The sequence below is a fragment of the Coregonus clupeaformis genome, chromosome 27 (assembly GCF_020615455.1).
Source record: "Coregonus clupeaformis isolate EN_2021a chromosome 27, ASM2061545v1, whole genome shotgun sequence".
Classification (NCBI taxonomy): Eukaryota; Metazoa; Chordata; class Actinopteri; order Salmoniformes; family Salmonidae; genus Coregonus; species Coregonus clupeaformis.
This window is the reverse complement of record NC_059218.1, coordinates 33191998-33207785: the sequence shown is the minus strand read 5'-3', so window position 1 is coordinate 33207785 and position 15788 is coordinate 33191998. Positions and strand designations below refer to the sequence as shown.

General features: G+C 44.9%; 1 protein-coding gene across 1 annotated transcript in view; it reads right to left on the bottom strand.

Annotated features, from left to right (window-relative positions):
• LOC121541827 (pyruvate carboxylase, mitochondrial) overlaps positions 1-15788 on the bottom strand; it is a 107796-nt gene that overhangs the window by 85860 nt on the left and 6148 nt on the right. Inside the window, exons 2-8 of the mRNA XM_041851141.2 lie at positions 11527-11668; positions 11193-11377; positions 10905-11070; positions 10573-10718; positions 10359-10476; positions 10116-10267; positions 3393-3511 (exon numbers count right to left, since the gene is read on the bottom strand). Of these exons, the coding sequence (XP_041707075.2) occupies positions 3393-3511; positions 10116-10267; positions 10359-10476; positions 10573-10718; positions 10905-11070; positions 11193-11377; positions 11527-11668 (1028 nt within the window). The remainder of the gene's footprint in view (positions 1-3392; positions 3512-10115; positions 10268-10358; positions 10477-10572; positions 10719-10904; positions 11071-11192; positions 11378-11526; positions 11669-15788) is intronic.

The following is a 15788-nucleotide window of genomic DNA, read 5'->3' as shown; positions in this document are numbered from 1 at the left end:
AAAGGATGCTGCATTGCTTTCATCCCTCCTGAATGATTAAATGGATGACTTTTGCTGCATCTGATAAGTGCACAACCCATGCATGCTATTGTCAGTGTTTCACCTCTGACCCTCTGACAGGTGAGATTAGGCATTTTATCATCTTTAGTCTCCAGAGTAGGAACTCCAAATGACATAGCACTGTGAGACTATTTGTGGACTAGGACTGAATGTAGAGCTCACAGACAACCTGGACTGTGATTCATATGGAAAGGAAAACTGCATAAGAACATAATGTCCTAAACCATCTGCTATACAGTGGGGGAAAAAAGTATTTAGTCAGCCACCAATTGTGCAAGTTCTCCCACTTAAAAAGATGAGGCCTGTAATTTTCATCATAGGTACATGTCAACTATGACAGACAAAATTAGCATTTTTTTTCCAGAAAATCACATTGTAGGATTTTTAATGAATTTATTTGCAAATTATGGTGGAAAATAAGTATTTGGTCAATAACAAAAGTTTCTCAATACTTTGTTATATACCCTTTGTTGGCAATGACACTGGTCAAACGTTTTCTGTAAGTCTTCAAAAGATTTTCACACACTGTTGCTGGTATTTTGGCCCATTCCTCCATGCAGATCTCCTCTAGAGCAGTGATGTTTTGGGGCTGTCACTGGGCAACACGGACTTTCAACTCCCTCCAAATATTTTCTATGGGGTTGAGATCTGGAGACTGGCTAGGCCACTCCAGGACCTTGAAATGCTTCTTAAGAAGCCACTCCTTCGTTGCCCGGGCGGTGTGTTTCGGATCATTGTCATGCTGAAAGACACAGCCACTTTTCATCTTCAATGCCCTTGCTGATGGAAGGAGGTTTTCACTCAAAATCTCACGATACATGGCCCCATTCATTCTTTCCTTTACACGGATCAGTTGGCCTGGTCCCTTTGCAGAAAAACAGCCCCAAAGCATGATGTTTCCACCCCCATGCTTCACAGTTGGTATGGTGTTCTTTGGATGCAACTCAGCATTCTTTGTCCTCCAAACACGACGAGTTTTTACCAAAAAGTTATATTTTGGTTTCATCTGACCATATGACATTCTCCCAATCCGCTTCTGGATCATCCAAATGCACTCTAGCAAACTTCAGACGGGCCTGGACATGTACTGGCTTAAGCAGGGGGACACGTCTGGCACTGCAGGATTTGAGTCCCTGGCGGCGTAGTGTGTTACTGATGGTAGGCTTTGTTACTTTGGTCCCAGCTCTCTGCAGGTCATTCACTAGGTCCCCCCGTGTAGTTCTGGGATTTTTGCTCACCGTTCTTGTGATCATTTTGACCCCACGGTGTGAGATCTTGCGTGGAGCCCCAGATCGAGGGAGATTATCAGTGGTCTTGTATGTCTTCCATTTCCTAATAATTGATCCCACAGTTGATTTCTTCAAACCAAGCTGCTTACCTATTGCAGATTCAGTCTTCCCAGCCTGGTGCAGGTCTACAATTTTGTTTCTGGTGTCCTTTGACAGCTCTTTGGTCTTGGCCATAGTGGAGTTTGGAGTGTGACTGTTTGAGGTTGTGGACAGGTGTCTTTTATACTGATAACAAGTTCAAACAGGTGCCATTAATACAGGTAACGAGTGGAGGACAGGGGAGCCTCTTAAAGAAGAAGTTACAGGTCTGTGAGAGCCAGAAATCTTACTTGTTTGTAGGTGACCAAATACTTATTTTCCACCATATTTTGCAAATAAATTCATAAAAAATCCTACAATGTGATTTTCTGGAATTTTTCTCTCAATTTGTCTGTCATAGTTGACGTGTACCTATGATGAAAATTACAGGCCTCTCTCATCTTTTGAAGTGGGAGAACTTGCACAATTGGTGGCTGACTAAATACTTTTTTCCCCCACTGTATCATTTACTTAATCGTTACGGCACTTCTGTAGGGTTCCTTTGCTTTATTACAAGGCAAGATTTTCAGTCCTTGACTAAGTAGTGTCATTGTCTTCCCTGTTTTAGCCTCCCATCTGGTTCCTTTTCTTCCTCCAGGCTAAAGTTTTGTTAATCAACTCTTCAAATCAAGATCCCAAGCAGAAGAAAGCCAAGCCAACCATAACAATCAAGCAGACAAAGCATCTACAAACAGAAATAACTAAACACTCACTCATTGGCTAGACTCAAACTCTGCTTTCCTTTGTGCCCACTCATCTGGAAAGACTGATTGTAGATTACCTACATGACTATATGGGTTTGACTGAATGTATATTACCCACGTTTTTTGCCCATTTTATTTCAAGTAGGATAGCAGCCTACACAAGAAATAACTAATATTGCTAACCATCTAGATGTCACCTTGATACATACAGTCTACTCAAAGGGGAAGGGATGAACGGCAACAACACCAGGACAGTGTCCTTCGCTCCCGCTTGACAAGCACTACTGTCTGGCAACAGCGTGGGAAGTAGCTACCTAGTAGCCAACATCAGGGTGACCGTCACAGTAAGTACAAGCATACAACACATGAAGCAACAGTACACCCATCTTCAATACTTTTAATCTAAAATAAACAAATAGTCAGTTTTATAACTAAACATTTACAACTATTTCTGTAAAACTAACAGTGAAATACGACTCAAGCTCATCCTCTGGCTTCAAAACAGAAGTCCAAACTCTTGCGGTACGGTAGTTGCGTGGTAAGAAACAGCTCAAAACAGTCTAAACTATAGCAGAGCGCTTTCCATACACCCACTCCTTTCCATACACCCACTCCTTTCCATACACCCACTCCTTTCCATACACCCACTCCTTTCCATACACCCACTCCTTTCCATACACCCACACTCCGGTCGTCATATTGGGCTGCAGCTACCCCCTTCTCAGTTGAGCTGAATGAACAAATCACAGCACAGATTGGTAGGTACACTTCCTGCTTTTACTTCCCGCTTTGCACCCATGGGTACACTCACAAATGGCCGCCAGTCCACCCATCATGCCATAATTTACTTTAAATCCGTTCTATTCATTCTATTTCTTGCTATTCGAATGGCCAATTACCTTCATCCAACATTTCATGACTGTCACAGCCCTAGGTTTGACTGAATGTGGATTACCTACATGACTATATGGGTTTGCATGAATGTAGAATACCTACATGGATATGAGTTTGCCATGTTTCCACCCACATATTTTTTTCAGATCAGTTGACACAATGAAGCCCTTTAGAAGTATTGGGACCCAACCTTTATAAAAGACAGTGAGCAAAAGGACAGTCATAACACTTACTGACACTTGCCATGAACAGACATCATTTGACCAGACAGGGAACAGTCTTACAGGTTGTCAGAGAGGTGACATTGTAACGCCAGGTAACGGCTGTGACTCACGCCGTGGCCTGCTCGGTAACGGCTGTGACTTACTCTGTGATCTGCTCGGTAACGGTGTGCTCCACCTGTAGGCGTGAGTTGACCTCAATGAAGTAGTGCCTTCCATGTTTATCCACCAGGAACTCCACTGTGCCAGCATTCTCATAGCCCACCTGTACACACAGACAAATCCAATTTGATATAAAACTCTACCAGAGGACATGGAAAGATATTTGTAGAAATAAGTATGACTGGATTTCTTGGCAAATTCTCATTCTGAATTCTATTGTAAGAGTTCACAAGTTCTGTGTTCCAAAAGCTAAAATTAACTTAATACAATGAATAATGAAATGAACCAATCACACACCAATTGAAAATATGTTTTTTTATTATCTTCTACAGAAAACAAAATCTACTAAAAGGGGAAGCGACAACAAGACTGACAGCTAATATCTACAAAAGTTTGGGATTATAGTTATGAATGTCCGTGGTGTCATTTTTAGACAGCCTTACTAGAGCTCAGCCAAGGAGGAAGCAGGATATCATTTATCAGACCATTTCCACCACCACAGCGCTGCGGGGTGTCAAAATAGCGCTAGCCAAATTCACTGAAATCTGAACCAATCTCTGAAATTCATCCCTTGCACCAAGACTCATCTCTGCCAACTAGGCAGGCGCCCTCTCAACCATTCACAGTCACCCATGTGAAGGTGCAGGCTCATGGCTAGGCAGCTCATGGCACACACACACCCCATAGTCAAAGTCAAATTATGTTTAAAGATTTTTTTACAAATTAAATTTTAAAACATGAAGCTGAAATATCTTCCGTCAATAAGTATTCAAACCCTTTGTTATGGCAAGCCTAAATAAGTTCAGGAGTAAACATTTGCTTAACAAGTCACATAAGTTGAATGGGCTCACTGTGTGCAATAATAGTGTTTAAGATGTTTGAATAACTACCTCATCTCTGTACCCCATACATACAATTATCTGTAAGGTCCCTCAGTTGAGCAGTGAATTTCAAACACAGATTCAACTAAAGACCAGCGAGGGATTCCAATGCCTCGCAAAGGGCAACTCTTGGTAGATGGGTAAAAAAAAAAAAAAATAATAATAATAATAATAATAGACCTTGAATACACCTTTGACCATGGTGAAATTATGATTATTATTATTATTCTTTGGATGGTGTATTGTGACTTTAAAACAGTTAGAGTTTAATGGCTGTGATAGGAGAAAACTGATGATAGATAAGCATTGTAGTTACTCCACAATACTAACCTAAATGACAGAGTGAAAAGGAGGAAGCCTGTACAGAAAACGTTTTTCTCCAAAACATGCATCCTGTTTCCAATAAGACACTAAAGTAAAATTGCAAAACAATTCTCTTTATGTCCTGAATATGAAGCGTTATGTTTGGGGCAAATCAAACATCACCGAGTACCACTTCATGGTGGTGGCTGCATCATGTTATGGGTATGGTTGTCATCTACAAGGACTAATGATCAACAACCAAATTGACAGAGCTTGAAGAATTTCTAAAATAATAAATGTGCAAATATTGTACAATCCAGGTGTGGAAAGCTCTTAAATACTTAACCAGAAAGACTCACAGCCAAAGGTGATTCTAACATGTATTGACTCAGGGATGTTATTACTTACGTAAATGAGATATTTCTGTATATAATTGTCAATAAATTAACAAAACATTTCACTTTGTCATTATGTGGTATTGTGTGTAGATGGGTGAGAGAAAAAAAATAGTTTTTAATTCAGGCTGTAACAACAAAATATGGAATAAGTCAAGAGGTATGAATACTTTCTGAAGGCACTTTATTACAATAATGTTTGGCAATAAAACTGTTAATGGAGAGTGCCACAGCAATACAGTCATTTCAATCCAATTACAAACCTGCTTGCACCCATATTCCACTCTAAAAAAATATTCTGAATCTCTCACATTTGCATAGAACAGGCTGCATTTCATAAATGGGCTTTGTTTGCATACTTAAGCTGTCCCATAACTACTGCCTACTGTTAGTGTTATGACAAACTTAAGACGTAGCAAACATAAGGAAAGGCATGGAGAAGCAGGTGTTTCTTAAAACCACAGGGAATTGGGAGTCAAACAGTACAGCATCACTACAGAGACTGGCATGTGGATAGAAAGGTTTGAGTAGAAAGGGAACAGATGGTATTCCACAGAGGTATAGAGGAAGCATGACCGAGGGAGTGGGTGCGGGAACGAGGCCGAGGGAGCGGGTGCAGGACCGGGGGAGCGGGGACTAGACCGAAGAACTGAGGGAGGGGGAGAGGGGACGAGACCGGGGGAGTGGAGCCAAGACCGGGGGAGTGGGGGAGGGAGAGAGAGAGGGGACGAGACCGGGGGAGCGGAGCCAAGACCTGGGGAGTGGGGACGGGACGAGACCAGGGGAGCGGAGACCGAGGGAGTGGGGGAGAGGAGACGAGACCGAAGGACCGAGGAAGAGGGGACGAGACCGGGGATGAGACCAGGGGAGCGGGGACGAGCCCGAAGGAGCGGGGACGAGACCAGGGATGAGCCCGAAGGAGAGGGGACGAGGTAGACACTGGCAGATAGGAACACTGGGCTTCAATCACCAAGGACAGGTCCTGTACATGCAAGCACAACTATTCAGGAACTAAGGCAATCTGCTGTGTTTTAAATATGTCAATGCTGGCTGAGTTGAGAACAAAAAATTCAGTTGGAGAGTGTTCGTTTGTGTGGGGGTGCAAAATGAATTAAATGAGCATGTGGGCTAGAAGAGAAAATAATGGAAGTAGTATGAGACCGTATCAAGGCTGTGACCACACCCCTACATGTTCTTAAGAGGCTCTGTGTAGAGCGGTCACCATGGAAACCAGACAAAAAAAATAGATATTTCATTTCATTAGCACTTTCAGTTATTCTTGTTTTATTTTCTGACCTTATCAAAACTCCCTGTGCTAGCTTCCCTTGACCTGAGCTTTCTAATTGAATGACAACCAACTAAAAAACACTTATCCACCAACTATCTACTCACAATCACATCAAAATATGTTGAGATTTGTTACTGCTTAAAAATCCTTCTTTAACCCGTTAATAACGGATCATAGCTTTCACCTGGTCAGTCTTATGGAAAGAGCAGGTGTTTTCATAACTCCGTGTCTATAGCCGACATCTCTACGTACTGGATGTTCCATTCAGATACAAGAGTGGTAATTATAACCACGCCTTGACAAGCACATGTATCAATATTCTAATGTATTGTTGAAGAATGAATTTATTACCGTAGTATTCTAGTGAAAAAAATCTATTTCATATCTCAAATCCTAACTAAGTCTACCCCAAAGCATGTTTCACACTGATATTTTGGTCCACAGCTTATTCCTGAGATAAAGGGCTGGAACACACTATTTTAATGAAGTTGTAATCAAGTTTCCTAAAATAACCGCAGATTACTAAAATTGGGGGATGCTTTAAAATTACAATAGATCAAAGTGATCATACATTTGCCAAGAGTTGCTCTCTGAACGGATTTTCTCTCATGAATGACTCGAGTATGGGGAAGGTGCTATTTAGTCAGGTGATAGTAAAGGTATAAGGGTGAACATTATCCTCCTTAGATAAGTCATGGACTTGTCAGATGTGGGATATCCATAGATAAATCATAGGATTATAGAAGAACAGGAGAATAATTGAGCCTTAAAATGTACTCTACACTTCATTTATAGATAAGACCAACAAACTAATCCGTTTAAAAATTCTAATGGATAAATTGAAAATCCCTTTGACATGAAAAGCTGGACCCTAGTGGAAACGCATGCTGAAGGACTTAACGCATCTGATAACCAATCAATCAATGCGCATGTGGGAGCAGTCTGACAGTGAACCACCACTGGCAGGGTTTTGTTTTCGTTAGGAGAGCAGGTTTCTAGAAGTGCCTGCATAGCCAAATGTTCTCCTCATCGCCGCTCCTCTTCATTCCTCACTGCCATATGATTGAACAGATGGAGAGAAATTCTGTCCCTCACTCACACCCTGGGACTAAACACCTCCCTCTGCAACTGGATCCTGGACTTCCTGACGGGCTGACCCCAGGTGGTAAGGGTAGGTAACAACAATCCTCAACACAGGGGCCCCTCAGGGATGCGTGCTCAGTCCCCTACTGTACCCTCTGTTCACTCATGACTGCATGGCCAGGCACGACTCCAACACCATCATTAAGTTTGCCGATGACACAACAGTGGTAGGCCTGATCACCGATAACAACGAGACAGCCTATAGGGAGGAGGTCCTGGCCTGGCCGTGTGTATTTGTATTTGAATTTCTTTCTCTCGCTCTCCCTCCCTCACACAGAGACCAATGGTAATGTAGTCATATTTTCCATTCTGTTAAACTATTGACAGAGCAGATGGGGTGGGAGACTGGTCACCGTAGTGTCTGTCTGGGTATCAGACTGGATGGATGAGTTCACGCAGTTCAACAGCAGGCGATCCCAAATTGCAGGCCACAGGTCTTTCTTCTCTCCCTCAAACATACCAAACTCCTCCCACCCCCTGCCTCCCTCTTTCATCCCTAAAAACAGACAGCAAAAAAGGCAATACAAGCACTTGCAAAATACAGCTAACTCAAGGGTGCACATGACAGGCACACCAGCTAGTGTGTACACAACATCTAATAAGCTTATCACACACAGGATGGGGAAATCGGTGGGATGCCACTGTCAATAGTAATTGTTTTCAGATCAAAGTAATTGCTTCCACCTCAAGATAAACAAAAAAAGTCAGCTTGATTGCAATCAGGAAATTCTTCAATTGCATATTATTAGGGCGTTTTAGCACAGTGCTGAGCTATAGTTCGAATCAGAGTTCGATTATTTGTTACATTGTATTTTTTCCCCCCCACTTGGTCTGGTTGGTTTCACATTGTCAAACGAACTAACATGCCTAAACAAAACCATGTGTCTATGCAAGTCATTTGTTTATTGGACAAAAATGCACACATTAAATTAATCTGATTATCATGAAGCATCACTTGCGTGTCCCAATCTTCATATTACTGTAATGACACGGGCTGGTTGTTTACGAAGCATGTGACAAAAATAAAATGTGATTTGATGTAGAGTTGAGTATTGATAACTGGTCGCGCCATTTGCTAACAACAACATTGACACACCATCCGAAGATACTTGTAAAAATGTCAATTCTGAAAACGCGTACCTGTAGCCTACTTATGTATGTCCTGTACAACTGTGGATCTTCCGCAGGGTGCCTCAATTCATAATAAAAACCTATCGAATACAACCACCAACGTTTTACTAATTTGTGTTGCTCAACTGGAGACGTAGCGGCCTTAACGTAATACGTAAACAGATTCAATTGGCACATGCGCCGAGCAACACAAATGAGGAAAAAGTCAGTGGTTGTATTCTATAAAGGTTTTTATTCAAAGTATGAATTTCAGCACCCCGCGGAAGGACCGCAGTTGTACAGGACACACATAGGTGCTGGTACGCGTTTTTAGACTTGACATTTTTACAAGTATCGACTGACGGTGACTCAATGTTGCTGCAAGCAAATCACGCGACCAGTTATCAATACTCAACTCCGCCTCGATATAAGATAACGGAGTTCAGCGTTCCTCAGCTACCGTTTCCCCCAATCTGCATAAATGTGCTACTATAGGCCTACTCACAGAATGTTTCAGAGATCTACTTATGATGCAGCATGCACTTCATCAAATGCTCGCAGTCAATCAACCAATAATACTGCGCAACTTTTTCCCTGTGTTTGGTCCAGACTGCCATCTCACCTGCAGCGAACCACACCACGGTACGAATTTAATCGGACCGAGACCACCCTTTTTGAGCCACGGTGCATTGTTTAATGCGCTCCCAAGTGCAGATAGTGTTCACACCAGTTCAAACCAACCGAACTAAGGGGGTAAACGCACCAGAGTTCGGAAAAAACGCTCTGGTGTGAAAGCCCCTATACTGGTGATCTTTATTATCAGTGGGAGTGGCAGTCCCAGGAGTTTACTACTAGTGGCAGCCGCCCCTGGCCATGTGTGTTGTTGAATGCTGCCATCTAGTGTGCCAATCGGTAGCCTGCAGATGGAATTACATCCCACTGCTTTAATTAGGCTCCAGTCTTTTACTTTGATCCTTTCTTCCTTCCCTGTAGGACACTTATTCATCGAAATGGCTCTTTCGGTTTCTAAATCCCTTTCTTAAACTGCAATATTCCGCTCAAGGTTTTCATCCTCCTCCCACACGTCTCCACTGCCTCTGAGCACAACACAGAATGAGAGCACCCATTTGGAACAGCTCAGTAGCTTATAATTGACTTTAAAACACATTATGCTTTGAGGGCCTTGCCTTTCTACAAACAAAAAAAAAGAACAAACACCTCAGCTACACAGACTGGGAGGGAATGAAGGTAAGAATGAGGGAGAGGACATGTTTCACTATGAGCGGTCTTGAATAAAAAGGCCAAGAACAAACAAACTCAGAGTTTCTCAACTTTCATCCTTGATGTTTATGGTGTCATGGCTCTGTGAGAAGTGCTTTTGCAAAGTACAACAGACTAAAACTCCACTCAATTCAGACAATAATCATCTGATATGCCATTCAAAACAGCAAATACATACAGCTCAGCCATTTGAAAGGCAGCAGTGCCAAAATTCTAAACATTCAAAAAATTCTAACTGAAAGGAATATGAGGTTTCAGCTCTACACTCCCTATTCAAAGAATGTGCGCGCGCGTTGCATCCTGTACCTGTCTGGCCAGGTTGACAGAGTCAGCGGTGAGTCTGTCTCGGAGGTGGGGGTCCAGCTGTACAGCCGGGGCGATCTCCACCACCTTCTGGTGCCTCCTCTGGATGGAGCAGTCCCTCTCATAGAGGTGGATAACATTACCATACTTATCACCTGGTAGAGATGGGATGGCAATGTGATTAGATCTACTGTATACATCACTTTTAAAAAGACTCAACAAAAATAGTCTATCAAACAAACTCACCTAGGATCTGCACTTCAATGTGTCTGGGTCTCTCAATGAACTTCTCCACGAACAGAGCACCGTTCCCAAACGCAGCCAGGGCCTCAGAATATGCGCGCTGATAGTTCTCCTCCAGCTCCTACACACGTCGACCGACGGGATCAACAAGTCAGCCAGCACAAAGACAAAACACTCAGATTGGAGCCTCTACTTAGGCCCAGATATTTCTACTCACCTCGTACTCTTTGACCACCCTCATTCCCCTGCCCCCACCACCGTAGGCAGCCTTGAAGATGATGGGAAAGCCATAGGTGTTGGAGAACTCCTGGGCCTCCGATAGGCAAGTGATGGGGCCGTCTGTCCCTGGTACCACTGGGACTCCTGGAAGCAAAATCAAACAATATGAGCTTAGCTGAGCTTAACTAAATGGTTAACTTAACAGTACACAATGTCAGCTGTATGTTTGATGATTTTGCTGAAAAAATTAAAAACAGAAAACGCCCATGAAAACAAACATCCATCAGACAGTTCTGAACATGACAGTGAGTGAGTAGGGGTCCGGCCTACCTGCACGGATAGCGATGGATCGAGCCTCCACCTTGTCTCCCATCTTGCGCACCACTTCAGGGGAAGGGCCAATGAAGCGTACCCCAGCATCGACACATGCCTGAGCAAAGTCTGATCGCTCAGACAGGAAGCCATACCCAGGATGGATTGCATCCACATCATTTTCCTGAGAAAAATTATAAAACACGAAATGAAAAACTTGTGGAAAGACAGTATAAAGGTGTGATCTTAAAATGCAATAACAGTTGGTTCAGAAAAGTTTCAACAATACATATTCACATCTCTGACCTTAGCCACTTTGATGATGTCAGGGATGTCCAGGTAGGCAGCCACGGGCGGCAGGCCCTTCCCTATGAGGTAAGCCTCATCCGCCTTCTGCCTGTGCATCTGGCCTGTGTCCTGTTCAGAGTAGACAGCCACTGTCCGGATCCCCAGCTCAGTGCACGCCCGGAACACACGGATGGCAATCTCACCTACAAGTAGTTGGATTAGTCAGCTGTGATCATGCGGCCTCAGGAAAATATGATAATGTGGTGAGAGGAAACTAACTACAACACTTTGGCTGACATTTCAGTGTTTTTATAGTGTCAGAATTACCAAGGTGGGCGAATTGTTACTGTACCTCTATTGGCCACCATGACCTTTTTGATGGGCTTGTACTCCAGAGTCTGAGGGGAGTTGTGGGTGGAGCGGGACAGGCAGCATGCCCTCCTGACAGCCAGCAGCCCCAGGGCCGAACGCATGCCTCCAACGTGTAGCAGCATCTACACAGGGGAAGGACAGGAAGGAGAAGAAGAACAGGAAGGAAGGGTGTGGTTAAGGAGTAAACAGACAGCCCATGCATGATGAAACACAGGTCCTGACCTATATACAGTAGTATGGAGTCTGACTTAACGGACGGTAAAAATGTCAAACTTGTCAAGGAGATAACCTGTAGCTGTAAAGCAGACACATTTTGCGATAAGATGCAGACAACTAATAGCTCACGATAAGATAAGCCTAACACTTCCTTTTGCTTTACCTTGGAAGGAATTTGGGAATACTAGATACATTTTAGTCATTTAGCAGACGCTCTTATCCAGAGCGACTTACAGTTAGTGAGTGCATACATTTTCATACTGGCCCCCCGTGGGAAACGAACCCACAACCCTGGCGTTGCAAGCGCCATGCTCTACCAACTGAGCTACAGGGGACTAAACTGTAGAAATATCAGTTGTATCTAAAAACATTTGCTCCAAACCTTTTTTTTTTGCCTTTAGTGTGTGTAATTTACTGCATTTATACTTGAGATATGTCTGCCACCCAGACAGCTGGCGTCGGGTAAGTTTGGCTTTATACATAGCTTGGGCTTTGTCGAGTAAGGCTTAAGCTATGTATTTAGATTGTAGTTAGGTATTATAGGTAGGCATCGTGGGCTGTATATTATTAGGTATTATAGGTAGGCATCGTGGGCTGTTGTGGGTAGTTATTGTAGGTTAGCATTGTATTCGGCGGTGCCGGGTGTAGCACGGCTAGCTAGCTAGCTAGCTAACTCACCTCCTGGACTAGCTGGCGAGTAGCTATTAGCAACGGTAGCAACTAAATACAATATCCTTTTAGCCAGCTACATTTGTTCGCAGCGCCGCCGTTATTCAAACAAAGTCAACACAGCAGCCATTGCTAGCTAGCCAACACGACCAGCTAGCTGTACTGTAGCAGCTAAATACAATATATTTGTGCTAGCTAGCCAACGCTTAATTATTGCTGCGTTATGAAAGGAACTAGACACGGACACAAATTATCTGTTTAGTGTGTTAACACACTATTGGTAGTTTGTTGTAACCAAGTATTGGTGCTAAACTGTGTGTTATTGGATGCTAGCATGCTAGTTAGCTATAGCGTCATAGTTAGCTAGCTGAATAAAGTAAGTTGAGTCTATTCCTTGAAACATTGAACTGCTGTAGTTCACAACAATTCTAATTTCTAAAGTGGAAGTTGGGAGAGTTTTATTCGGGTGGTTCAGTGAAACAATTATAGTTTCTGAGGTGAAGTTGGGAGAGTTATATTTGGGAGTTTTGGTTTTTACTCTCTCCTTTCCCAGATGTTTAGTTCATTTCATTCCGATCTCCTCTGCATTATTGTAGCCATTTGCTACAGCCTGTCAACTATGCCTCTGCCTATCCCTGTTCTCTCCTCTCCGCACAGGCTACACAAACGCCTCACACCGCGTGGCTGCTGCCTCTCTAACCTGGTGGTCCCTGCACGCACCCCACACCTGGAGTTCCAGGTCTCAGGCAGCCTCTGGAACTGCCGTTCTGCTGCCAACAAGGCTGACTTCATCCCAGCCTATGCTACCCTCCAGTCCCTCGACTTCCTGGCGCTGACGGAAACATGGATTACCACTGAAAACACTGCTACTCCTACTGCTCTCTCCTCGTCTGACCATGTGTTCTCGCATACCCCGAGAGCATCTGGTCAGAGGGGTGGTGGCACAGGAATCCTCATCTCTCCCAAGTGGACATTCTCAATTTTCCCTAACCCATCTGTCTATCTCCTCATTTGAATTCCATGCTGTCACAGTCACTAGCCCATTTAAGCTTAATATCCTTGTCATCTATCGCCCTCCAGGTTCCCTTGGAGAGTTCATCAATGAGCTTGACGCCTTGATAAGTTCCTTTCCTGAGGATGGCTCACCCTCACAGTTTTGGGGGGATTTCAACCTCCCTACGTCTACATTTGACTCATTTCTCTCTGCCTCCTTCTTTCCACTCCTCTCCTCTTTTGACCTCACCCTCTCACCGTCCCCCTATTCACAAGGCAGGCAATACGCTTGACCTCATCTTTACTAGATGCTGCTCTTCTACTAATCTCACTGCAACTCCCCTCCATGTCTCCGACCACTACTTTGTATCCTTTTCTCTCTCGCTCTCCTCCAACACTACTCACTCTGCCCCTACACAGATGGTAATGCGCCGCCGCAACCGTCGCTCTCTCTCTCCCACTACTCTTCCATCCTATCATCTCTTCCCTCTGCTCAATCCTTCTCCCTCCAATCTCCTGATTCTGCCTCCTCAACCCTCCTCTCCTCCCTTTCTGCATCCTTTGACTCTCTGTGTCCCCTATCCTCCCGGCCGGCTCGGTCCTCCCCTCCAGCTCCGTGGCTTGATGACTCATTGCGAGCTCACAGAACAGAGCTCTGGGCAGCGGAGCGGAAATGGAAGAAAACTAAAGTCCCTGCCGACCTGGCATCTTTTCACTCCCTCCTCTCTACATTTTCTTCATCTGTTTCTGCTGCTAAGGCCACTTTCTACCACTCTAAATTCCAAGCATCTGCCTCTAACCCTAGGAAGCTCTTTGCCACATTCTCCTCCCTGCTGAATCCCCCCTCTCTCTCTGTGGATGACTTCGTCAACCACTTTGAAAAAGAAGGTTGACGACATCCGATCCTCGTTTGTTAAGTCAAATGACACTGCTGGTCCTGCTCACACTGCCCTACCCTATGCTTTGACTTCTTTCTCCCTCTCTCTCCAGATAAAATCTTGCGACTTGTGACTGCAGGCCGCCCAACAACCTGCCCGCTTGACCCCATCCCCTCCTCTCTTCTCCAGACCATCTCCGGTGACCTTCTCCCCTACCTCACCTCGCTGATCAACTCATCCTTGACCGCTGGCTATGTCCCTTCCGTCTTCAAGAGAGCGAGAGTTGCACCCCTTCTCAAAAAACCAACACTCGATCCCACTGATGTCAACAACTACAGACCAGTATCCCTTCTTTCTTTTCTTTCCAAAACTATTGAGCGTGCCGTCTTTAGCCAACTCTCTTGCTATCTCTCTCAGAATGACCTTCTTGATCCAAACCAGTCAGGTTTCAGGACTGGTCATTCAACTGAGACTGCTCTTCTCTGTGTCACGGAGGCTCTCCGCACTGCTAAAGCTAACTATCTCTCCTCTGCTCTTGTCCTTCTAGACCTGTCTGCTGCCTTTGATACTGTGAACCATCAGATCCTCCTGTCCACCCTCTCCGAGCTGGGCATCTCCGGCGCGGCTCACTCCTGGATTGCGTCCTACCTGACCGGTCGCTCCTACCAAGTGGCGTGGCGAGAAGCTGTCTCCGCACCACGTGCTCTCACCACTGGTGTCCCCCAGGGCTCAGTTCTAGGCCCTCTCCTATTCTCCCTATACACCAAGTCACTTGGCTCTGTCATATCCTCACATGGCCTCTCCTATCATTGCTACGCTGACGATACACAACTAATCTTCTCCTTTCCCCCCTTCTGATAACCAGGTGGCGAATCGCATCTCTGCATGTCTGGCAGACATATCAGTATGGATGACGGATCACCACCTCAAGCTGAACATTGGCAAGACGGAGCTGCTCTTCCTCCCGGGGAAGGACTGCCCGTTCCATGATCTCGCCATCACGGTTGACAACTCCGTTGTGTCCTCCTCCCAGAGTGCGAAGAGCCTTGGCGTGACCCTGGACAACACCCTGTCGTTCTCCGCTAACATCAAGGCGGTGACCCGATCCTGCAGGTTCATGTTCTACAACATTCGGAGAGTACGACCCTGCCTTACACAGGAAGCGGCACAGGTCCTAATCCAGGCACTGGTCATCTCCCGTCTGGATTACTGCAACTCGCTGTTGGCTGGGCTCCCTGCCTGTGCCATTAAATCCCTACAACTCATCCAGAATGCCGCAGCCCGTCTGGTGTTCAACCTTCCCAAGTTCTCTCACGTCACCCCGCTCCTCCGCACACTCCACTGGCTTCCAGTTGAAGCTCGCATCTGTTACAAGACCATGGTGCTTGCCTATGGAGCTGTGAGGGGAACGGCACCTCTGTACCTTCAGGCTCTGATCAGTCCCTACACCCAAACGAGGGCATTGCGTTCATCCACCTCTGGCCTG